The sequence below is a fragment of the Oncorhynchus masou genome, chromosome 28 (genome assembly GCF_036934945.1).
Source record: "Oncorhynchus masou masou isolate Uvic2021 chromosome 28, UVic_Omas_1.1, whole genome shotgun sequence".
Lineage (NCBI taxonomy): Eukaryota > Metazoa > Chordata > Actinopteri > Salmoniformes > Salmonidae > Oncorhynchus > Oncorhynchus masou.
The window spans coordinates 60,404,055-60,430,432 of NC_088239.1; the positions used below are offsets into that span (position 1 = coordinate 60,404,055).

Genomic DNA, 26,378 nt, shown 5'->3' on the forward strand with positions numbered 1-26,378 from the left:
TTTATGGGAGAGTGGCCAGACAGAAGCCAATCCTGAGAAAAAGGCACATGACCACATGCCTTTATTTTGCCAAAAGACATGTGAAAGACTCCTAGATCATACCGCAAAAGATTATGTGGTCTAATGAGACCAAAAATGTACTCGTTGGCCTCCTTGGCAGCCCTTAGGCCGTTTTGGGTGCAGTCTAAACTGCCACCGCCATTTAAGAAAACATTCTTGGAGTTCCCAACTCACGCCAGGTTCCACCTTTGAGCCAGGGGTTGACAACATCATACAGCAGACAACAAAACTGCACGAAGACAGAGAGATTTTGCAGGAGATCTTGGCAACTGTGCGTCCTAATGCCATCACTCAGAGGTATTTGATATTTGGTATTTAATAGGATCCTCATTAGCCACTGCAAAAGCAGCAGCTACTCTTCCTGAGGTCCACATGAAACATGACATAATACATAGTACAGAACATTATTAGTCAAGGACTGAACTACATACATTTACAACACATAGCCTACATATCAGTACATACACATTATATTTAGGTCTAATACATAGCACAGTGCAAATTACATTACAAGATACATAAAAGGGCTATGTCTCTTCACAGTTCTCTTTGTGCAGTAAGCTGTTATTTTATATGTTTTTTAAATCTGTTTTTATTGCTAGCTTGAGTTACCTGGGGTGGCAGAGAGTTCCATGTAGTCATGGCTCTATTTAATACTGTGCATTTCCCAGCCTTTGTTCAGGACCTGTGGACTGTGAAGAGACGTGTGTTGTACCGATGAGTGTCCGAACTGTGTGCCAACTGCTTGAACAGTCAGTTCAGTACCTCCAACACATCAATACCTTGAACAAAGACCAATTGTGATGCAGTCAATCTCTCCTCAACTTTGAGCCAAGGGAGATTGACATGCATGTTACTGACACTTGCCCTCTGTGTACAGTGCATTCTTTTTTCCATATTTTGTTACGTTACAGCCTTATTCTAACATTTATTTTTAAAAATGTCCCTCATGAATCTACACACCATACCCCATAATGACAAAGTGAAAACCGTTTTTTAGAAAATGTTTGCACATATATAAAAAATAAAACACTTGAATAACTTATTTACACAAGTATTCAGACCCTATGCTATTAGTCCCGAAATCGATCACAGGTGCATCCTGTTTCCATTGATCATCTTTGAGATGTTTCTACAACTTAATTGGAGTCCACATGTGGTAAATTCAATTGATTGGACATGATTTTGCAAGGCATATATAATGTCCCATAGTTTACAGTGCATGTCAGGTCAAAAACCAAGCCATGAGGTCGAAGGAATCTGACACAGGATTGTGTCGAGGCACATATCTGGAGAAGGGTACCAAAACATGTCTGCAGCATTGAAGGTCCCCAAGAACACAGTGGCCTCAATCATTCTTAAATGAAAGAAGATTAGATGCACTAAGACTCTTCCTAAAGCTGACCGCCTGGCCAAACTGAGCAATTGTGAGAGAAGGGCGTTAGTCAGGGAGGTGACCAAGAACCCGATGGTCACTCTAACAGAGCTCCAAACTTCCTCTGTGGAGATGGGAGTGCCTTCCAGAAGGACAACCCTGTCTGCAGAACTCCACCAATCAGGCCCTTATGGTAGAGTGGCGAGACAGAAACCACCGCTTGGAGTTTGCCAAAAGGCACCTAAAGGACTTGAGAAACAAAATGATCTGGTCTGATGAAATCAAGATTGAACTCTTTGGCCTGAATGCCAAGCGTCACGTCTGGAGGAATCCAAGCACCGCTCATCAGCTGGCCAATACCCTCCCTACAGTGTAGCATGGTGGTGGCAGCATCTTGCTGTGGGTATGTTATTCAGCGGCAGGGACTGGGAGACTAATCAGGATCGAGGGAAAGATGACCGGAGCAAAGTACAGAGAGATCTTTGATGAACACCTGCTCCAGAGTGCTCAGGACCTCAGACTGGGGTGAAGGTTCCCCTTCCAACAGGACAACGACTCTAAGCACACAGCCAAGACAACTCAGGAGTGGCTTCGGGACAAGACTCTGAATGTGGTCCAGCCAGTGCCCACACTTGAACCCGATCGGATATCTCTGGAGAGACCTGAAAATAGCTGTGCAGCAACACTCCCCATCCAACCTGACAGCTGTGCAGAGAAGAATGGGAGAAACTCCCCAAATACGGGTGTACCAGGCTTGTAGCGTCATACACAAGAAGACTCCAGGCTGTAATCGCTGCCAAAGGTGCTTCAACAAAGTACTGAGTGAAGGGTCTGAATGCTTATGTAAATGTGATATTTATGTTTTTAATAATTTTGCAAACATTAAAAAAAATCTGTTTTTGCTTTGTCATTATGGGGCATTGTGTGTAGATTGATGAGGGAAAAAACAATTTAATTCATTTTAGAATAAGGCTTCAATGTAACAAAATGTTGAAAAAGTCAAGGGGTGTGAATACTTTCCGAATGCACTGTGAATCTAAGTGCGATACGTGTTTGTTCTGGACTTTGTTTTGGACCAACTGAAATTTACCTATGTCCCTCTTTGCCAGACATGACCACACAGCTGGACAGTAGTCCAGCTGCAACAAAACTATAGCCTGTAGGACCTGTCTGGTTGACTGAGATGTCAAAAAGGCAGAGCAACGCCCTATAATGAACAGACCTCTTCCCATTTTAGCAACCATTGAGTCTACAGTATATGTTTTGACCATGACAGCTTTCTATCTAGGTTTACATCCAGCAGTTTAGACTCCTCAACTTGCTCAATCACCAGATTATTCAATAATAGATAGAGGGACCCATAGGTGGCCACCTATTGCTCACCAAGTTAATAAAAGGAGTTCAACATCTGCGTCCAGCGAAGGCCCGTTTGGTGCTAAGCTGGGACCTTGACATGGTGCTGTTAGCAGTTACTAAGCCACCCTTCGAGCCCCTAGGGTTAATGTCTTTGAAGCTCCTATTCATAAAGGTAGAATTCCTGTTGCCTATTACCTTCACTGAGAGGGTCAGTGAATGTCATGCTCTTTCGGTGAGTGTTATCCACTGGCCTAACCCCTCTTTCTTGCCGAAAGTCCTGTCTGACAGGCATGTGAACCAGACCTTACTTTTGTCCGCATACGCCCCTCCACGGCTGCAAGTGAGCTACAGTATGTGCTGTGCCCGGTGAGGGCATTGGACACTTGAGTTACACAGACAAAGACAATAAGAGAGTCTGATCAGCTGTGCATTTGCTATGGTCAGAGTTCTGGGGAAGAGCCTATCGAAACAGAGATTCTCAAATTGGATTGTGGACACTATACCTACAGCATCTCAGCTGGCCGGGCGGGCTCTGCCATCTGCTGTAGTGGCGCATTCTACTAGAGGAGTAGCTACATCGTGGGCCCTGCTCCAAGGAGTTCCCCTTGATGACATTGTGCCTTGTCCAGTTGGGCATCGTCTAGCACCTTTGCTAGGTACTATCGAGTCAATATTGCCGCCGCCAATGAGGCCGGGACGGCCATGTTGGGTGTTGTCTCCACTTCCATGGATGGGGACGGAGGGACACAGCAATCATGACTGCCCTGAGCTCAGTTCTATGGGACTTTGCTCTTTGCTTGGCCATGACTACTTCACCGATTAATCAGGAATTGTGAAACCATATTGGAGGGATCCAATATTATGCTACATAGCGAAGGATACGTATATAACCACGGTTATGTGAGCTATTGGATCACTCCAATCCTTGTGCCTCGAAAAAGACACGAGGTGGAAGTAGTGTGACAGCAGCTATTTAAGGGGGTCAGCCACAGCACTACCCGGTACACGGGACTAATCTGAAATCCTTACTCGGAATGTATCCTGCTGCACGGAAGGGTAAGATATTGATACAGCCACTCACCATCTAAGTTAACAGTTTGACCAAATCTGCAAGGAATAATGGGAGAAAATCCCCAAATCCAGATGTACAAAGCTGATACAGACATACCCAAGATGACTAAAAGCTGCCAAAGGTGCTTCTACAAAGTATTGACAGGGTGGTGAATACTTATGTAAATGAGATATTTCTGTATTTCATTTTCAATAAATTTGCTAACATTTCTAAAAACATGTTTTCACTTTGTCATTATGGGGTTTTGTGTGTAGATGGGTGAGAGAACTGTTATTAATCAATGTGGATTTCAGGCTGTAACACAATAAAATGTGGAATAAGTCAAAGGGTATGAATACTTTCTGAAGGCACTGTACACCTCTAAGAAATTATCATGCACACAATGTTTTCTGAGAAGTCGTTTCATATGAGATGTGTTGAAAGACTTTTGAGCTTAATTGTGGTTAAATCAAAAATAGTTTATACTGCTTTGTTTGCGTCTCGTCTCTGGAAATACACAAGTGAGAGTGAACGATCAGTACACCCCCCATGTGGTTACTTCTACTTGACAAACAGAAGCACAAACAATCAGGCATCAAGAGCCATCAGCCAGTTTAGTTACTGTGTTTAACATCACACTGTGTCACCACAAACTAGTGGTTGGAGTTTACTCCCATCTCTACGATCCCCCTTCTCCATTCCGAACCTCTGTTGTTTCTCAAACTCACACAATCTTTCATCCCCATCTACTGGGCAAAAATGGTACCAACCATCCAGGAAAACATAACCACAAATAGCAGCATAAAATGGGAATGCTGCAATACAATACATGTATTTAATTTATTCAAAACAGAGTTACATATTAAAAGCTGTACAGAATAGGAAAATTGTATGCCAGTATGTTAAAACTAATCTACACAATCTACACATTAAATCAATGTTTATTTGTCACATGCACAGAGTACAGAAGGTGGAATGGCACAGTGAAATGCTTACTTTCAGCTCTTCCTCAAAAGTGCAGAATAAATGTAGAGTAGCAAAACTATCAATATACAAAGTTGATAAAAAAGAGTAATAAAATAACAAAAGCGTTAAAAAAAGACAAGGCAATAAAAGAACACGGATATTTACCCTTATATACAAACAATGTGAAACTTCAAATAGATCATGTCTTAAAACCTATGCACATCTATTTCTTGGCCAGTAAGATATTACACCATTCATCTGAGAGGAACAGAGGGTGTCAGACTACATGAAGAGCAGAGAGTGGCAGATATGTAAATCAGGAAGCAGAGAAAGGATGGGGAGGAAGTTCATCAACAGGTGAACTGTTACCACTTACACTTGAACTAGTACAACGCAGCATGGTCACATCCCCCACATTCAGACCGCCTTGTTGAAATAATGAAGCATTTGCATCTGTTTCAAATAAGAGAAAGGTGAAATGTAGAGCACTGAATATAACCACTTTTCTGAGAAATGAATATGTTGTGGTAGGTTTCCTTTCATACTTACAGATAACTTCTTTGTTCTGGTTCCATTGGGATCTGTTGAGACAATTTACCCAGTACATTTAGATATAACACTGTATAATGATGTGTATGAAGACAAATATAATGTAATTATAATACAAATAGATCACTCACTTACCTATTGGCAGACCAGTCTTGTTGATCACCTTCAGAAATAAATATGAAATGATAATAGATTAAACCAGCCCCGATTTCACATGTATAATACACAAATAACTCAAAATGGACATTGGAACAAATTAAGCCTTGAAGTATCAGTGTTTGAATGCATGTACCTCGCTTGTACCGGAGAAAACACAGGACAGATACAACCAGCAGAATAAGGCTGAAGGCCCCAACACTCAGACTGATGTAGAGGGGGAACTCTGAGGAGGACTCTAAAGGGGGAGATGACTTTCAGATCAAGTTGAAATTGTTTGTTGAATTAGATTAAACAGTACAGATCATTAGCAACAGAATCAGTCAATGTTATCTTGAAATGCTCTTAGGTGGGTGGGTCTATCAACAATAAGTTTGAAAACATTTTAAGGTTACTCACCTTCTCCATTAGTTACACTGGTTTTGTTGGTACTGAATGTTGTGAAGGAAGTGGTGGGCCCAGGAGAGTCTACAACTGGAAGTAGAATATGACATATGCATCAGTATTGCAATATAGACAGATGATTGTCATGTTAGATTGCACAATAATTTAATTGATGGTCTCACCATCTATGGCAATCTTGAACGGTTCACTATGCTGTGATGTCACAGTATCTTCACCCTCTAGCACCAGCTCCACAGCACAGGTGATGAAGATCTCTCCAGCACTGCTCCTCTTCCTCAGCAGATCCTTTTCCAACACTTTCCCAACACAGACATTGTCTTTGTAGGGCTGACTTTTAAAGGGGGACTCACTGTTGTTCAAGTAATAGTAGCATGAGGTACCAGCATGCTTGGCCTCACACCGAAGACTTAAGTAAGTTCCTGTATTTTCCACAAAAATCCTGGGTATTCCAATGGAATCTGTTCGTAAATTAGGGGGAAAATGATGTCGCCAATCAAGCAAATGTGATACTGCCTGGTAGTAAAATGGTCACTTACCACTTACATGAATTTTGGGATTATTTTAACAATAACTGAACATGTTCCCTAGGCCCTAATTTAGGCCTTAGGGTAAAATTGTCACTCACCACTCACATGAAGTCTTCGAGTGTCACTTCGTTCTGAAGATATCATTTTCCCTTCTCTCTTCTGTAGAATAGCACAGCTGAGATCTACTTCAGTCTTGTTCCACTTTTTGAACTCATTCCAGAACAATATGAATTGGCAAACACCGGAATTCACTTCTCTTATTGTGTTGGGGTTGTTGTCTTTGTAGAAGTGGCACTTTGTGCCTCTTGTTGACTCACAGCGTACTATGACAGGCATAGCTACATTGATGTACCCAGGGTCTAACACAATGGTGGGAGTAGGGACAGAATCTGTTTAGAGTTAAAGAGAGAAACTATGAGAAGACACATTTTAATTGTTAGAAACAGAATGATTCAGGAAATATTCGTATGTGGTAATACATTACATACCTGCACAACTTTCTTTAACTGCAACAGCAGCCATACCTTTAAACATGGCAAAACATTAAAAAAAGGCTTTTATGTGAAGTCCTACATATTAAACCTACATCATCTAAATTAATTACTTTGTTACAATTAATTCATAATATAAATATAAGAGATAATTGAATACTCACAAATGAAGAGAAAATAAGATGGAGACATCCTTTCGACTTGTTCATGAAGGAATGAACACACTTAGATAATGAAGTGACTAAAACTGACAGCCTATGTTTAGAAGGCAGAACAATCTAGAGGCGCCGATGATTTACAAACAGGGCTCCCGAGTGACGCAGCGTTCTAAGGCACTGCATATCAGTGCAAGAGGCATCATTACAGTCCCTGGTTCAAATCAAGGCTGTGTCACATCTGGCCGTGATTGGGAGTCCCATAGGGAGGCATACAATTGGCCCAGCGTTGCCTGGGTTTAGCCAGGGTAGGCCGTCATTGTAAATAACAATTTGTTCTTAACTGACTTGCCTAGTTATATAAAAGGTACATTTTTCAGCCTATGTTTAGGAGGCAGAACAACCTAGAGAGAAAGATATGGAAACTGGCAGCTTATGTTTAGGAGACAGAACAACCTAGCGAGGCAGATATGGAAACTGGCAGCCTATGTTTAGGAGGCAGAACAACCTAGAGAGGCAGATATGAAAACTGGCAGCCTATGTTTAGGAGACAGAACAACCTAGCGAGGCAGATATGGAAACTGGCAGCCTATGTTTAGGAGGCAGAACAACCTAGAGAGGCAGATATGGAAACTGGCAGCCTATGTTTAGGAGGCAGAACAACCTAGAGAGGCAGATATGAAAACTGGCAGCCTATGTTTAGGAGACAGAACAACCTAGCGAGGCAGATATGGAAACTGGCAGCCTATGTTTAGGAGACAGAACAACCTAGAGAGGCAGATATGGAAACTGGCAGCCTATGTTTAGGAGGCAGAACAACCTAGAGAGGCAGATATGGAAACTGGCAGCCTATGTTTAGGAGACAGAACAACCTAGCGAGGCAGATATGGAAACTGGCAGCCTATGTTTAGGAGGCAGAACAACCTAGAGAGGCAGATATGGAAACTGGCAGCCTATGTTTAGGAGACAGAACAACCTAGAGAGGCAGATATGGAAACTGGCCAAGTTACAAATTACGCTTTAGAAAATACGAATAGGCTACTGCACCCTTTCTGGAAATATAGCTAATTATGACAAACCAGAGAGCTGTTTACAGTTTCTGTGAAGATACAACAATTATCATTGGCTAATATCCCTTTAACAATGTATTGCCTACTCATTGGACAGTTTAAAGACACACTCCAACTATTTTTTAACTGTTCCTGTTGAAAAACAATTGAGGAAAGGTCCACCCCCCACGTGTGCCATGTCATGTCATACCTGGACCACCTTTTGAGATGTGCTTTTTGTGAAGTAAATTAGGTGAAAATGAGACTGGGGTAGGTCTTTAAGGTATACATTGTTTGGCATGTTTGGCAAACATTTTAAACTACATGAAAACCTACTGTTCAGGTAATCGGTCTGCTTTCAGTCTTACTTTCTTCAACAAAGGTAGTAGCACACTTCCATGACCAAAGAATTCACATGTACCGTGCCTTGCAAAAGTATTCACCCCACCTTGGCATTTTTCCTATTTTGTTGCCTTACAACCTGGAATTAAAATAGCTTTTTGGGGGGGTTTATATCATTTGATTTACACAACATGCCTACAACTTCGAAGATGCAAAATATGTTTTATTGTGAAACAAACTAGAAATGAGAAAAAAATAGAAAACTTGAGCTTGCATAACTACTTACCCCCCCCCCCCAAAGTCAATACATTGTATTTGTACCCTTTGCAGCAACTACACCTTCAAGTCTCTTGGGATATGTCTCTATAAGCTTGAGGGGTTGTAGACTCCGTCTCATGCTACCACTAGAGTGAAAGCACCACCAGCATTCAAAAGTGGCCAAAACATCAGCCAAGAAACATAGGAATTGAGAAGTGGTCTGTTGTCCCCACCTGCAGAACCACTCCTTTATTGGGGGTGTCTTGCTAAATGCCTATAATTTCCACCTGTTGTCTATTCCATTTGCACAACAGCATGTGAAATGTATTGTCAATCAGTGTTGCTTCCTCTGTGGACAGTTTGATTTCACAGAAGTGTGATTGACTTGGAGTTAAACACAATGTAAGTGTTCCCTTTATTTTTTTGAGCAGTGTATATATTCAAAGCCCTTTGGTTGTAGTTGGTCTTGACTTGTGTTCTCGTCTCTGGAATTAGACATCTGTGTGAATGATCAGTAACCCTAGTGTGGTCCCTTATGTGCTGACCTGAATAGCAACAGGAAATACAAGCTGGTTGATGCTACAAGTGTCCTGTGTGGCTCAGTTGGTAAAGCATGGCGCTTGCAACACCAGGGGTGAAGATTTGAATTCCCACAGGGACCAGTATGGACAAAGAAAATATGAAAACGTATGCACTCACTACTCTATGCCACTCTGGATAAGTGTCTGCTAAATAATGTTAATGTATTGCAAACGCAGAAAGAAAAGTAATTGCCAACTAAATGGTTACAGAATATCTGATTTTACCATCCTCTTACTTGTTTGTCTCTCCAAACCATGTGTTTTGCCCCATCTAACAGGTCCACTGTTAGGCAATGTTCCCTTGATTTTTTTCAGGCACTGAGTAAATGTTTGTTTTGTGAGCAGAAACTTGAACATAGTGAGAATTTTGTGCAACTTCCAGCACATTTACATTGAACACTGAGGCTGTACCCTGTACAGTTTTAGACAGGAGCCAATTGGCTATTGTGGCTATTTGAGCATAATGTAGGCCTACCAACAAAACCAATGGAGCAAATCCCATAACATTTTCACATGGAAATAGCTTGCGTTTCTATGATATAGACTACAGTAGCATATATGTGGTGTTCAATGCAAGCCTACATTGCAAACTAATGCGGCGAACTCAGTGAAGTTCAATCTCTTGCGTCTCTGCGCTGCATGGCATTTCTGGAGGAGGGGCGCAGTTTAGAGGAAACATTACTGGTACAGTAGGACTACCAATCACAGATTCATGAGATTTACTTTGTTACTCTGCAATACCATGAACCCATGTGTTGTCCCTATTTCTTCATTCATATCTCAATGTCCAGCCAAAGACTAGGGAGCAAAAAGTGCTTTTTGAACCAGGATATGTGACTGGTCATTGGAAAGCAGATCACAGAACAGAAAAACATGGGAGTGCTGGAGCAAATGTTATTTATTTTAGAAGTAAAAACAGAAAATACAAAATAAAAACACGATAAAAGGTACAACACGACAATTGAAATTGATTGTGGCAAAAATTATCTATACAGTCTTTACGCATTCAAGGCTTTTCTGAACCAAATATCCTCTCTCTTTCTTTCTCTGTTTCTGCTCTATGAAATGCCAGTTCTCTCTGTTAGGGAAGACAACTATTGCCACATTCAGCAGGACTCAGTGTTCCATGGACATGGTGCTGTTCTGAACAACCAGATGAAGAATGTTGTGATTATGGTGGCCCAGAGGGTGATTGTGGATGGTGTGCTGCACAAGTTGAGATTACAAATGGTCATAACCATATTAAATCAGGCCACAACCCTACCACCAAATGGGAGCAAACATACCACAAAGACCGTTGAAGCACTGTGCGCTCCGTTATGGGTAAACGTGTCGTTCAGTACAAACCGCCACACAACGTAGCAAAACGTTTAATAAACTGAACACACTATGACTCTTCCTGACTGGTTGAAATGTCCATATTTGAAAGGGCTTCATCCAGTGGAAGAGAGGGGGAGTCCTCTTTGGCCAATAGGTTGTTCTTGCGTAGTTGACAAGCCTGCTGGTAGGGTGGGTGAATGGGGGGCTGGGTGGGGGGCGTGTACTTGTATTCCTTACTGGCATCCAACTGCGAAGAAAAATAATATTAAGTTTAATGTGCACAGCACAAAAGTTTCATATGAAGTAAGTCTGTCTCCGACAAACACAAATGTTGGTTGAATGAAAGTCACCTGTTCTTTCGACCAATCGATCGCTAAACATTTTTAAACCTGTATTATGCCATATAAAGACACACCCTATGTGTTGTAGTAAAATCAACTAGATACATTGAGCTTGTCTGATGCTTTAAGACTAGTTTGATGCCTCAAGAGGGCGCCAGAGATTTAGATAACCAGAAGATGAAAACCTTAACCTGACCCATCTATTCTCCTCCCACTCCTGCTGACTTTCGCAGATTCTGCTATTACTCTCCTGAAGTTGCCGGTAATAGGCTACACGGGGAGTCTGTAACCTTTCTCATGTGGAATGCTAATTTATCTTACAATTTCTACCGATCTGCACGTGGGAGTTATGGTTTTCATATGTACATTTTTGTGAAATACCCTATAAAATGTACTTCATTTGCAAACTTTCTAAAAAATAGCCTACATAAAATATACAGAAAAAAATAAATATCCTATAAATCACATTGGCTACACATGGCCTGTCTGCAACGAACTTGAAACATTGTATCAACTATTAACTTGGGTCCGGCCTGAAAATATTCTGGGCCATCAGGTTTCCCGCGTCAGTGAGCTCTGGACAGACACAGCTGTAGGCGATTTGCACAAGGGATTAGAAGCAGTGCTAGACTTGGGCAGGAACTCACCAGAGCTGAGTACAGCACCTCAAATTGTATACTGCTAGAGCTCCTGTTCCTCTTAAAAGAATATTAGCTCAAAAGTATTGTGGCGCTCTTGCACCTAAATATAAACTGTACCAGCACCCAAAATGAGTACCGGAATCTATTTCAGTCCAAGTCCAACAATGATAAGCCTATTTTATGACGTTTCCACTGGATCAGAGCATGACATTTTTCAATTCCACGCTGAGTGGTTATCGAAAGGGAGAGAGCGAGAAAGATTTTTTGAAATACATCGAGGAACTATTGTAATTCTCAATGGATGTAAAAACAGTTTGTTTGCTTGCTGTTTGAGGTGAATGAAACATTACTTTGAGAAGCTTCACAGGACATTAGGGGTGGTGCAATAAGCAGAAATACTATCCGATCACCAATTGGACACAGGTAGGCTATAGGCCTACTTCTATGCGTGCTCGTCCATCATTAAAATAAATTAACATAACCAAAGTAACAAACATTGTAGATTAGAAATTATAGGAATTAACAGAAAATGTACTTCTGGTGATACATGTAATGGGGAATTGATATACACTAACAATCAAATGCAAACAATTCACACAATGAAGTTATGAAACAATGAAGGTGCACAAATTGGCAGGAGAGAGCGCAGTCTGGAGAGAGAAGTGCATTGTGCATCTGGGCGCATGGTCAATCTGACGTCTGCATTAGCCATGAAGCATTTACGGTGATATGGCCTCAGCAGAAGCCAGGGCGTTCATACTGTTGGGTTCTAGCTTGAAATATACTTATTACTGCATTGGAGCAAGACAGACAAGCATTTTGCTACACCCGCAATAACATCTACTAAACACTTGCATGTGTATGTAAAATTTTATTTCAATGTTACCATACCAGAATTTCTTTATGTATAATGAATGTATATGTTGGGGTCAATGGAGGATGGATAAGAACTAGGTATATGGAAAGTTACTTAGTATGACAAGTGGGGAGGCAGGGAGTTTACATTCTGTCAAACATACTGTTAAATCACATGGATCCTATAGAGGAAGACAAAGGACAACAGTCTGGTTTCAGTCACTGATAAGGTAGGACAGCCATGGATTAGGGAGGAGTGAGGAATTCGGTCCGAGGTCAGATGAAGTGAGAAGGAACCGTCCTGTTACGGAGGTTCTAGCAGGAGGTGGGGCCATGACTACACCAGTGAGAGCAACCAATTAAGTTCCTGACAAGCAACAGAGATGTATTGGCTATCCAGGTGCGCAAGGCGTTGACTCCTCCTAGTAGGAGGGTATAAATATGTGCTTGTGTAAACATGTCTTTATAGCTGTTTGACCCAGTGGGTGAATAAACTTGGCTTGAGCTTTTACTAGTTGTCCGTGAGTTTTAACTCTGCTTTTTCAGAACCTAAGAATACTTATTGCGCTTCACGGAGCAGTGCAGAGCTGTTGTCAAGGAAGTGAGTTTGACTTATACAGGATGTACCGCCCCCACCTACTGTCAACCATGTCAATGTGGACATGTTAAAACATTTGGGAGGCGTATGGTGATGCGGTACAGAGCTCGATTTGGCCTCTGTATGCCTCCGCAATTGCATCACACCCTCCATATGGAGCCTGTGACCACATTTTCAAATCAAGCATAAATTGGCTTTTAGGTTAGGCCTCCGCAATTAGTTCACTGAGATGGGTGCAAATACAGTGCCTTCGGAAAGTATTCAGACCCATTAACTTTTCCCACATACGGCCTTATTCTAAAATTGATGACATCGTTTCTCCCCTCAACCTACATGCAACACCCCATAATGACAAAGCAAAAAAGGTTTATTTTTAAAATATAAATTAGCAAAAAAAAAGTACTTAAATATTACATTTACATAAGTATTCAGACCCTTTACTCAGTACTATGTTAAAGGACCTTTGGCAGTGATTACAGCCTTGAATCTTCTTTGGTATGACGCTACAAGCTTGGCACACCTGTATTTGGCAGGGATGCAAACTGAGGGCCCAAAAAGGTGACACTTTTTTTTGTTGCACTGAAACTGAAAAAATTCCCTGCTAGGGGGAAATGCAGGTTTTAACTAATTAAAACAAAGAATATGATCTACATGATCAGTCTGTGTGTAAAATAAGTGGTTAATATGAACCAAACGCACAGCTAAAGAAATTGAAAAAAGCAAGCCAATGTTATTTGTTGCCTAGTCTTTACCGCAAATGACACTCAAGTCTTGAGAAAAAAAAACAATACACTAATGTTACTGTCAAGTTTAACACAACAAAAACAATATATTTGGGCTATACTGCACATTATTACATTGTACACTTTCTGCCTGTGGACATCTGTTCTACATTGTGCCAGCAGAGCATGATACCCGTTGGCATAATGGATCTCTTTCAGGCAGAGCGTACACCTGGCATACCCCTTTTATCCACTGTATTGAAAAAGTGAGAAAGAGGGAACGTGTGTGGTGTTCCTTTCACCTCTATTGTGGCATACAGTTTAAGCCAGGCCCAGTTCCAGCTACACTTGATCCCTGAATCCACTTGTTTAACAAGAAACTCCTCATTTTCACCTAATTCTCTCATTCTGAAAATTAACCACATACTGTAGAGGGAAAACAGTTAATAGATAGTGGTTAGTTCGTTAGCTAGTTAACATTTCACACAGTTTGCCAGGGTCCAGTAAGCAACTAACGCATTATAAGTTGAGGCACGCAAGGAGTCGTATACCAGTAGCAACAAATCAAATCTTATGTCACATACACATGTTTAGCAGAAGTTATTGTGGGTGTAGTGAAATGCTTGTGTTTCTAGCTCCAACAGTGTAGTAATATCTAACAATACACACAATCTAAAGTAAATAAATGGAATTGAAGAATATATACATCATTTGGACGAGCAATGTCAGAGTGGCATAGACTAATCAAATTGTAGAAACATCAAGGATGATCAATGGAAACAGGATGTACCTGATTTCAAGCAAAGGGTCCGAATGCTTACGTAAATAAGGTATTTCTGTAATTTATTTTGAATACATTTGCAAACATTTCTAAAAAACTTGTGTGTTTCGCTTGGTCATCATGGGGTATTGTGTGTAGATTGGAGGACAAATATGATTGAATACATTTTAGAATAAGGCTGTAACGTAACAAAATATGTGAAAAGTAAAGGGGTCTGAATACTTTCTGAATGCACTTCATACACAAGAGTGTGCAAAGCTGTCAAGGCAAAGAGTGGCTACTTTGAAGAATCTCAAAATATATTTTTATATGTTTAACGCTTTTTTGGTTACTGCATGATGCAATGTGTTATTTCATAGTTTTGATGTCTTCACTATTATTCTACAATATAGAACATAGTACACATTTTTTTTTTACCTGGAATGAGTAGGTGTGTCCAAACATTTGACTGATACTTTAAGTATGTATGTACATATACTACCGTTCAAAAGTTTGGGGTCACTTAGAAATGTCCTTGTTTTTGAAAGAAAAGCTCATTTTCTGTCCATTAAAATAACATCAAATTGATCAGAAATACAGTGTAGACATTGTTAAAGTTGTAAATGACTATTGTAGCTGGAAACGGATGATTTTTAATGCAATATCTACATAGGCGTACAGAGGCCCATTATCAGCAACCATCACTCCTGTGTTCCAATGGCACGTTGTGTTAGCTAATCCAAGTTTCTCATTTTAAAAGGCTAATTGACCAATAGAAAACCTTTGTGCAATTATGTTAGCACAGGTGAAAATTGGTGTTATGATTAAAGAAGCAATAAAACTGGCCTTCTTTAGACTAGTTGAGTATCTGGAGCAGCAGCATTTGTGGGTTCGATTACAGGCTCAAAATGGCCAGAAAAAAAATACTTTCTTCTGAAACTCGTCAGTCTATTCTTGTTCTGAGTAATGAAGGCTATTCCATGGGAGAAATTGCCAAGAACCTGAAGATCTCGTACAACGCTGTGTACTACTCCCTTCACAGAACAGAGCACACTGGCCCTAACCAGAATAGAAAGAGGAGTGGGAGGCCCCGGTGCACAATTGAGCAAGAGGACATCATTGGTCTACAATACATGTAACAGAGACATATATCTGAATATCAATACCTGGAGAGGGTAGGTCCGGTCCGAGTCAAAGGCACTTAGGTCTCCACAGGCCAAGAAAGGAACTATGATTCTGTTTGGTCCCTCCAGCTGGTTAAAATCTACATCTGAAACAGACAGAGACCAACTTGAGTACCAGTGTATATGGAGTTGAAACATGTGGAACATGGGAAACATCACTGTGTTGTTACCATATGAGTGATCCAGTAGAGGATTGGACATGTTGGGCACATATCCTACTGGAGGAGAGTAATTCTGACACATCACAAATGCCTCTGTAGAAATGAGAGAATGAAACAAACAAATATTAGACTCAAGCAGCACATCGCCTACTTAATCCTTCAACCCTTCTGTCAAAACCAGGCATTTGAATGGAAACCATCTATGATCCGGTGTGTGACCAATGTCAGCTGTGGTCTCCAGCTCACCTATGCTGGAGTTCCTGCTGCTCCGGGGCTTAGCACAGGTCACACTACTGAAGAATATCTTAAGCTGGGAGTACAGGAGGGTCACGTCCTTCCCCCGGAATATCTACACAGTAACCACAGCATAAGATAACTTCTACATGACATAGGCTTCTTAGCTCATTTCTCTACACAATTTTAAAAAACAAACAACGTGCAGAACTTGTTACATCAACACACACATACATTGTAATAGTGTTGGTATTATTCATTTTTTATTGTAGATATGTAGTGGAGGTCGACCGATTATGATTTTTCAACGTCGATACTGATTATTGGAGGACCAAAAAAAGCCGTTACCGATTAATCAACCGATTTTTATATATACAGTGGGGCAAAAAAGTATTTAGTCAGCCACCAATTGTGCAAGTTCTCCAACTTAAAAAGAGGAGGCCTGTAATTTTCATCATAGGTACACTTCAACTATGACAGACAAAATGAGAAAAAAAATCCAGAAAATCACATTGTGAATCACATATATTTTCTCATTTTGTCTGTCATAGTTGAAGTGTACCTATGATGAAAATTACTGGCCTCTCATCTTTTAAGTGAGAGAACTTGCACAATTGGTGGCAAACTAAATACATTTTTGCCCCACTGTATTAATATATATTTGTAATAATGACAATTGCAACAATACTGAATGAACAATGAACACTTATTTTAACTTAATATAAAACATAAAATATTTAGTCTCAAATAAATAATGAAACATGCTCAATTTGGTTTAAATAATGCAAAAAGAGTTTTGGAGAAGTAAAAGTGCAATATGTTCCGTGTAATAAGGCTAACGTTTAAGTTCCTTGCTCAGAACATATGAAAGCTGGTGGTTCAATATTCCCAGTTCTTCAATATTCCCAGTTAAGAAGTTTTAGGTTGTAGTTATTATAGGAATTATGACGTGTCGACTATTTCTCTCTGTACCATTTGTATTTCATATACCTTTGACTATTGGATGTTCTAATAGGCACTTTAGAATTGCCAGCCTAGTCTCAGGAGTTGATAGGCTTGAAGTCATAAACAGCGCTGTGATTCAAGCATTGCTAAGAGCTGCTGGCAAATGCAGTAAAGTTTGAATGAATGCTTATGAGCCTGCTGCTGCCTACCACCGCTCAGTCAGACTGCTCTATCAAATATCAAATCAGAGACTTAATTATAATATAACAAAAACAGAAATATAGGCTTTTGGTCATTAATATGGTCAAATCAGAAACTATAATTTCGAAAACAAAACATTTATACTTTCAGTGAAATACGGAACCGTTACATATTTTATCTAACGGGTGGCAACCCCAAGTCTAAATATCGCTGTTACATTGAACAACCTTCAATGTCATAATTACGTACAATTCTGGCAAAATAGTTCGCTACGAGCAAGGCGGCCCAAACTGTTGCATATACTCTAACTCTGCGTGCAATGAATGCAAGAGAAGTGACACAATTTCCCGATTTAATATTGCCTACTAACATTTTTTTTTTTTAACTAAATATGCAGGTTTAAAAAAATACACTTCTGTGTACTGATTTTATTTATTTTATATTTCTGTGTACTGAAGGCATTGATGTTTATGGTTAGGTACAACGTGCAATGATTGTGCTTTTTTCTCAACTGCGCTTTGTTAAATCATCACCCGTTTGGCGAAGTAGGCTGTGATTCGATGATAAATGAACAGGCACCGCATTGATTATATGCAACGCAGGACAAGCTAGTTAACCTAGTAATATAATCAACCATGTGTGTAGTTAACTAGTGATGTGAAGATTGATTGTTTTTATAAGATAAGTTTAATATTAGTTAGCAACTTACCTTGGCTCCTTGCTGCACTCGAGTAACAGGTGAAATCGGCCCTAATTAATCAACGATGGCGATTAATCGGTCGACCTCTAATATGTAGTGGTGTAATAATGTTATATGATGTACTGTATTATCTTTTGTTTTGTGTGTGATGTAAGTGCCTGAATCTGTTTGGACCCCAGGAAGAGTAACTGCTGCCTTGGCAGTAACTAATGGGGATCCCTACTAAATACAAATACAAACAAGTCCTCATCCAACATACAGCCTACCTTTGCAACAAATGTTCCTCCAGGTTTCAGGACGTGTGTTGTAATGTTTAGGGCCTGAGACGGGATATTTAGAAATTTATTATAAAGGATAAACAAAGATAACTGATCAGCCATTTGGGATTCAACTCAATATTACACAGTATTGCAGTGTGATACTCACAGCCAATAGGAGCTGAGCTTGGATGTACTCATCCACATCATGTAGTCCTGTCACTATATAGACAAGCCAGAAAATGACCAATAAGGAAAAGCAATACGCATATAGTGCAATGAAGAAAACACAACAAACCCCACATTGGCAACTAAGAGAAATGTATGCAACTAAATGCAAGAGGACACAAACCAAACTGAAACCAGAGGGAGGAAAACACTCTCACACTCACCGTCTGGGGCTCCATCACACACTACCAGGTCTGCAGGCTGTCCTTCAAAATGCCTGATTATCTCCAGGGCAGTGGAGATCTAAAAGCAATAGATATATTTGACCCGCCAGCTTTGTTGAAATAGAGTTTGAGAATCTGATCCAAATATGTTATACAATGTCTGCATTCCAAACCAAACATTTATTATCCCCTTTGCTCTGCCCTTGATGACTTGTACTTCATTCTCTGAAAGGAATCAGGCCAATACTGCAACAAATTCAGTGTTCCAGAATAGTGTGTTGGTATTATAGTTTCTCTATAACTCCATGCTACAGTTACCTTGGTGATGTCCCCCTGGATCTGTGTCACCCCAGGGAGAGGAGCCATGGCCTGTAGGTCCACCGCCACTATCTTTACCTCCTCACTCTTCTCCTCCTTTCCTCTGTCAAACCGTCAGATAAATGTACAATATTAGTGTTATGCACACTATTTCTTAACACCCCATACTAATACATGCCAACTATGCTTCAAGTAGAATTTATTTAACCTTTAATTAACTAGGCAAGTCAGCTAAGAACAAATTCTTATTCACAATGACGGCCTACCCTGGCCAAACCCAGACGACACTGGGCCAATTGTGCGCCGCCCTATGCGACTCCCAATCAAGGAAAGTAAAGAGATTGAAACCAACCTGAGTTTACGGCTCAGGACCTGGCTCCAGCTGCCTGGGGCAGCACAGAGGTCGACTGCCCTTTTTACACCTGCGGAGGGAGAAATGGATGTCAATGTCATATTCAAGTGACATCAGAAATGGATGATCAAATTCATCTCCCTTTTTCCTATGGCCATACCCAATAACATAAGCCATTGATGTCTGATGTTGACCTAGGGTAAAACAACCATGGCCAGAAATGTTAACCCAAGGGGCCTTCTTGCCTTTGAACAGGCCAAACTCCTCATCCAGTTGCAGCAGTTTGAAGGCGCTCCTGGCCCTCCAGCCCTCCTCCTTGGCAAGACGGTAGTAGATATCTCGTTTGTCTTTGGAGGAGCGGCCCATCTTCACCTGCACAACAAAACAGATTTCAGTCACATTAGGTTAGTTAGGCCAGAGCAGTTTAGATGTCAGTAACATAAGACTAGGCCAGAGCCCTTTATTGCAACATGATAAGTCCTATTCCTTTCAGGTGAAGTTGGTTTAGCTAAATTAGCCGTTTGCTAAAAGTCTAGCAATCCCAAGCTAAGTCTATTTATGGAACCGTTTGCTTAGCTTCCTAACAAGCGAGCAAACTGAAAACGTGCTAAATGTGTTCGCATTCACTTTCAGACAAATAAATATAGAAATTCAGGACAAATGTGGAAGGGAAATAGGTTTATTGTGTGCATACTCACACTTTTACTTCCTCGCTGTGCTTTACTCACGTAAACGTTGACGTTGTGAGGACCCAACATAGTTGCCTCGTTACCGCCTGTACAAAATTCTAAGCGTTAATCTTCAATCGATGGTCAAATTAGTACTTTTTTTCTAATTACTGTACACCGTCGAAGATTAAGTTATAGAGAACGTAAAAATGAACTAAAAAGTGATATTTCCCATGTATACTGTAACTTGCTATGTGTGCTAACTTACTGCCACCACGAGAAAAGGTGAGCAAAATGTCTGCACAAAAAAAAGTTATTTAATCATTGGATACTGTTATGAGGAGTACTGGTCACATCGTCAGCGATGAGCAGTATGTCTGTTACATGTATTTGAAATAGGTATTTCAATTACTTCTGAGTAGTTTGTCATTTATATTACAATGGGCTGAACTCCAATGTATTTTGTAACAAGATACTTTCGAGAGCTGTCATTTGTATTTTTTTTACATTTTCACCATTTTGTCACCCTGCATTGGTATCAGACGTCTGATGGCACTATTGTGTGATAAGACTGTCTGCTAAATGAACGAAATATACATGTATATCAGAGGAGGCTGGTGGGGGAGCTATAGAAGGACGGGTTCATTGTAATGGCTGGAATTAAATACATTAAACGTATCAAACATATGGAAACCACGTGTTTGACTCTATTCCATTTATTCCATTCCAGCCATTACAATGAGCATGTCTCCTGTATCTCTTCCCACCAGCCTCCCTTGATCTATATGCAAAAATGAACAATTGCAATTGCAATCGGACTATTATTCTCATGAGCTCTGCCCCGAAGCAAGGCCAATAATAATACCCAGTATGCTTTGCAGTTCATTTTGGTATGTTAATTTTCACATATGCAGTAACATTTTGGTCATTTAGCAGACACTCTTACCCAGAGTGACTTACTTCAACTAAGGTAGATAAACAACATTATAAACTATGGATGCTGATTGGCTGACAGCCGTGGTATATCACACCGTATACCATGGGTATGACAAAACATTTATTTTTACTGCTCTAATTACATTGGTAACCAGTTTATAAAAGCAATAAGGCTCCCCGTTCCTGAGAATGTTGTTGCTGTTCTGGCCAGATACTTGCAAATCTATTTCTGTATTTTCTGTTGTTTATTTTCATACATTGATCTTTATGGTATTTTGTAATTGTATTTTATGTTGTGTTTTGTCAGTTTTCCCATCCCTGAATAGTCCAACATTAGTGTTTATTTTTCAGGTGATTCAACACTATAGCTCTAGGTGGCACTAAAATCATGAAGAGGAGGCTACAAACAGTCTCTCAGAGGTAGGACACATCACCTATTACAAAACAATTAAATAACATTTGCTGTAACAAATGCAGCCATATACAACATCAAACAAAACATACAAACATACAAATACAACATATAGGCCTACAAAATATTGCCAAATTTGAAAATGAATGTGCCAAGCGATGGGAGAATCCACCAGCATAGGAATGAACCTACACAAATATTTTGGCCATTAGTTCAGCTCTATGGGTTCTTGGTGCCATTATCCATTGCTTTCCAACATATTGTTTTAGCTTGGTTCAGTTTATCTGCGGAATTGATGGAAATTCGTAAATTACTGAATATATGTTAGGTTCATTTGCATTGTCATCTGTGAAATTAGTGTTTTAACCGAGGCAGCAGAGCGTTGGGCCAGTAACCGTAAGGTCGCCGGTTCGAATCCCCGAGCCGGCAAGGTGGAAAACTCTGTTGTTTTTTCCTTGAGCAAGGCGGTAAACCCCAAACAACAATTAGGTATCCCCTTTCCCCTAACTCAAAGAAATAATCTCAGTGTTCCTTTAACTCTGATGCTGCTCTTGACCACTCCATTAGGAGCCATTAATCATTACAGTCTGGCCATGGTGTAGCCACTCTGTGAGTGTCAAAGTGCTTGGAGGCAAAAAGCCCTTGGCAGACGCTCAGAATTGATCTCAGAGTCACCCCTGTCGAAGCCAAGATCTCAATACTGCAGTGCTGCTTCCTGTCAAGGAGAAGAATAACGCAAGCTTTCTCTCTTTCTGTTTGAAATGCTGATGAGAGGACTATCGCCATGCGCTGGGATTCTGCATCACTTGTAATCCTGTTTCCTTTTTCATTGTAAAGCATTTTTAGTGAGGGTTGTTATACATATGTATGAGTCTGGTACCCCGTCATCACCCCCACAGTTTATGAGAAAACCATCCATCCAAGGTGTCAGGGGCTTGCAGGGTGAAATAAGATTTTCCTGGACCCCGTATAGGCCCGCGTTGCAGAGTGGCAGTGACTGTTATCGAGTGGCTTCTCCCTGGTCCTGCCAGGAAATGTGCTGACCTCTGAGGGTTAGATTACCCTGCCTCCCCAGAACAGCTCCAGAGCACTTGAGTACAAGGCCCACATCGTTGCCTGCAGATCAATACGCATCGAGTTGCCTTTTTACAAGAGGTACATTACCGTAAATGTGTTTGCTTTGCAGTGATTCTGCAACCGGGGACTACATTGTTCTATAGATTAAGCCGAAATGTATCTGAGGTATCTTTTATCAATTGGACCTGATCTCTTTTTATCAATTGGACCTGATGGACACTTAAGGATATAACAAATAGGGCATGATGGGATATCAAACCTAACCCATTGCTGACTTCTCTGGTGCATATGTGCTCAAAAATATGATCTGTAATCCCAGATGAGTATGACATTAAATTCAAACATAATGGTATACCTCTGTAAATCTCCTATTTCCCTTGTTCTGAAGAGGCTCTCCTGCTGCTCTCTGCCATTAGTTAGATGTGCAGACACACAGACGTGCATCCTGGGATAGATCTACTCTACAGAGCTCTCAGTCGCGGTTCAAGGCCTCTGAAGTCTGCTGGCTTTGAAGGATTGAGTGGATACCTTTTTATCATTGCTCCTGTAATAACTCCAAATCTTTTCCTCCTCTCTTGATGGCTCCATCCTCTCCGCTGAGGCAATTTAAGCATGGCCTCTTCCCAGGCTTATTATTCTCCCCTTTCCAGACTAGCTTTATATTACATCACATTAAAGAGCTAAGAATGATGGCTGGCCACAGACATTGTGTGGGAGGGCTGTGGTTATTAAGTCCATAGGTGAAAGAGTGGATTAGTGAGAGAGCAAGTGGTTAGATCAGTTAGCGAGTGTTCAGATGAGTGAGTGAGTTGTTAGTCTTTAGATAAGTAATTGTGAGTTACGGTATAGGCAAGTGACTAACAAAGGTTTTGAATAACCCAAAATCTGCAAGGTAGACTTACTATGTGTATTTTTTTGTATAACTTAAGTGCACTGCAGCATTGAGCTACTGAAGGACACAGTGAAACTCTTGTCTCCTCTCTTCCATCCTCCCCATCATTGCAGACAGACAGAGTGGAAAGGAGGGGTGTTAGAGAGTTTGGGAAAGGGAGGGGTGCAGAGAGTTTTTGGAAGGAGAGAGATTGCGCAGCACTGCAGAAACTGGGGCGTTGGCTGCACATTAGGAGTGATGAAAAATAGAAACGAGGTAGAGCGAAAGAAAGAAACAGGCAAGAGCTGCAGGAACATAATATACTGTATGTTATTTTGAGAAGGCTTAGAGGACAGGCAGAAGAGAGGGAGTGTCTGTCTGTCTGGTTGGAATTGAAATAATGGATAGAGGGGAAGTGAAACTAAATAGGAGAGGATAGGGAGGTTTTACCAACAGGTTATTGCACGAATGTTTATTAAAAGTTAAAAACATTGCTAACAAGGAAAGAAAATCAAATGGTGCAAATGTGTCAACGTTTGTATGAATGAGTATTACGTTATTCCGTGTTGACTTTTTTGTTAGCAAAATATATTGCTGCTTTTCAGCTCAAAGTAAATAATGACCATTTCATGAGTTGCGTTTTTGAAAATTAAAGTGCTTGTGAGTGTCAGGTTTGCGTGTGTATGTCTCTCTCTCTGTGTGTGTGTGTGTGTGTGTGTGTGTGTATTTGCCACTGAGGGAGTTTGAGTTTTCCTCTTAGCCCAGCACAGGGAAGCAGCTGCTTCATTCTCTATCAGGGCCAAGGAAGAAGGCTAGAGCACCAGCTCTCCCCTCTCATTTCATATGAATCAAATAAAATACAATTTTATTAGCCACATGCGCGGAATACAGCAGTGAAATTCTTACTTACGAGCCCCTAACCAACAATGGGGGGGGGGGGGCAATGCACATAGTCTGGGTAGCCATTTGATTAGATGTTCAGGAGTCTTATGGCTTGTGGGTAGAAGCTGTTTAGAAGCCTCTTGTACCTTGACTTGGCACTCCGGTACCACTTGCCGTGCGGTAGCAGAGAGAACAATATGATAAGGGTGGATGGAGTCTTTGAAAATTTTTAGGGCCTTCCTTTGACACCGTCTGGTGTAGAGGTCCTGGATGGCAGGAAGTTTGGCCCTAGTGATGTACTGGGCCATACGCACTACCCTCTGTAGTGCCTTGTGGTCGGAGGCTGAGATGTTGCCATACCAGGCAGTGATGCAACCAGTCAGGATGCCCTTGATGGTGCAGCTGTAGAACCTTTTGAGGATCTGAGGACCCATTCCAAATCTTTTCAGTCTCCTGAGGGGGAATAGGTTTTGTTGTGCCCTCTTCACGACTGTGTTGGTGTGCTTGGACCATGTTAGTTTGTTGGTGATGTGTACACCAAGGATCTTGACGCTCTCAACCTGCTCCACTACAGCCCCGTCAATGAGAATGGGGGTGTGCTCGGTCCTCTTTATCCTGTAGTCTACAATCATCACCTCTGTCTTGATCACGTTGAGAGAGAGGTTGTTGTCCTGGCACCACATGGCCAGGTCTCTGACCTTCTCCCTATAGGCTGTCTCATCGTTGTCGGTGATCAAGCCTACCACTGTTGTGTCATCGGCAAACTTAATGATGGTGTTGGAGTCGTGCCTGGCCGTGCAGTCATGAGTGAACAGGAGGGGACTGAGCACGCATCCCTGAGGGGCCCCTGTGTTGAGGATCAGCGTGGTGGATGTGTTTTTACCTATCCTTACCACCTGGGCGCGGCCCGTCAGGAGACAAGGGTCCTGTTGCAGAGGGATGTGTTTAGTCCCAGGGTCCTGTTCGGTTCTGAGAATATGAAAATATACCTATTCATGTCACTGATGGAGTGCTAAGGTTTAGAGGGTCTACACCAGAAGTTAAAGGTTCTAGGAGGAAGGTATATAGACTGTGCAACTGAGCTTGGAATGTGTTGAGTGCAGGGAAGCAATAATATGTGGCAGGCATTAATACGGGGAGACTGGTGGAGATCTTAGACACTAACAATGTCACTGAGGGAGAGAGGGTAATGTATAACATTTACATCATGTCAGGATATGTTATTGTTAGCCATCAGGGATCCTCCGTGAGGAGAAGAGAGTCTGATATCAATAACCATGACAGCCTTGAGTTGGGGAGGAGTGAGCACTTTGGGGTAGAGGTCAGGTTAGATGAAGTGAGGAAGAACAAATATCACTAAGGTTCTGTCTAGCAACAGAGATGCATTGGCTGTTCAGTTGTGGAGGAGAAGACTCAGCCTTGGAAAAAGGGTTAAATATCAGTACTTGAAATGTTTTTTTGTGTGTCTGAATTACAGCTGTATCGACCCTTAGAGAATAATTTAACTTGGTTAAGTTTCTCTAGTGTCCATGAGTTATTTACTCAAAATTAGAACCTAACAGTCCTTAGCTTATTGATGAGCTTTGAGGGCACTACGGTGTTGAACACTGAGCTATAGTCAATGAATAGCATTCTCAAATAGGTGTTCCTTTTGTCCAGAGGGGAAAGGGCAGTGTTGAGTGCAATAGAGACTGCATCATCAGTGGATCTGATTGGGCTGTATGCAAATTGGAGTAGGTCTTGTGTTCTGGGATAATGGTGTTGATGTGAGCCATGACCAGCCTTTCAAAGCACTTCATGGCTACAGACGTGAGTGCTACAGGTCGGTAGTCATTTAGGCAGGTTACCTTAGTGTTCTTGGGCACAAGCACTACTGTAGTCTGCTTAAAACATGTTGGTGTTAGAGACTCGGACAGGGAGAGGTTGAAAATGTCAGTGAAGGCACTTGTCAGTTGGTCAGCGCGTGCTCGCAGTACATGTCCTGGTAATCATCTGGCCTACATCAGCTGTCTTCCAGAACAGCTGGTGCGCTCATGCATGTTTCAGTGTTATTTGCCTTGAAGCGAGTATTGAAGTAGTTTAGCTCGTCTGGTAGGCATGTGTCACTGGGCAGCTCTTGGCTGTGCTTTGCTTTGCAGTCTGTAATGATTTTCCAGCCTTCCCACATCCGATGAGCATCAGAGCCGGTGTAGTACAATTTGATCTTAGTCCAGTATTGGCGCTTTGCCTG

General features: G+C 41.2%; 2 protein-coding genes across 2 annotated transcripts; both read right to left on the minus strand.

Annotated features, from left to right (window-relative positions):
- Positions 1–4,720: 4,720 nt before the first annotated feature.
- Positions 4,721–7,018, minus strand: LOC135518655 (uncharacterized). The gene is made up of 8 exons (XM_064943804.1): positions 6,934–7,018; positions 6,544–6,834; positions 6,080–6,376; positions 5,913–5,987; positions 5,650–5,751; positions 5,493–5,520; positions 5,358–5,389; positions 4,721–5,261 (listed from the first exon to the last, which is right to left on the minus strand). The coding sequence occupies exons 1-8, from the start codon at positions 6,977–6,979 to the stop codon at positions 5,125–5,127; spliced, it is 1,008 nt and encodes a 335-aa protein (XP_064799876.1). The 5' UTR covers positions 6,980–7,018; the 3' UTR covers positions 4,721–5,124.
- Positions 7,019–10,201: 3,183 nt separating this feature from the next.
- ftsj1 (FtsJ RNA 2'-O-methyltransferase 1) lies at positions 10,202–20,094 on the minus strand. The gene is made up of 11 exons (XM_064942830.1): positions 20,001–20,094; positions 19,548–19,674; positions 19,303–19,372; positions 18,951–19,053; positions 18,633–18,711; positions 18,410–18,462; positions 18,250–18,303; positions 16,150–16,252; positions 15,913–15,996; positions 15,725–15,828; positions 10,202–10,888 (listed from the first exon to the last, which is right to left on the minus strand). The coding sequence occupies exons 1-11, from the start codon at positions 20,058–20,060 to the stop codon at positions 10,709–10,711; spliced, it is 1,017 nt and encodes a 338-aa protein (XP_064798902.1). The 5' UTR covers positions 20,061–20,094; the 3' UTR covers positions 10,202–10,708.
- Between the last annotated feature and the right edge of the window lie 6,284 nt (positions 20,095–26,378).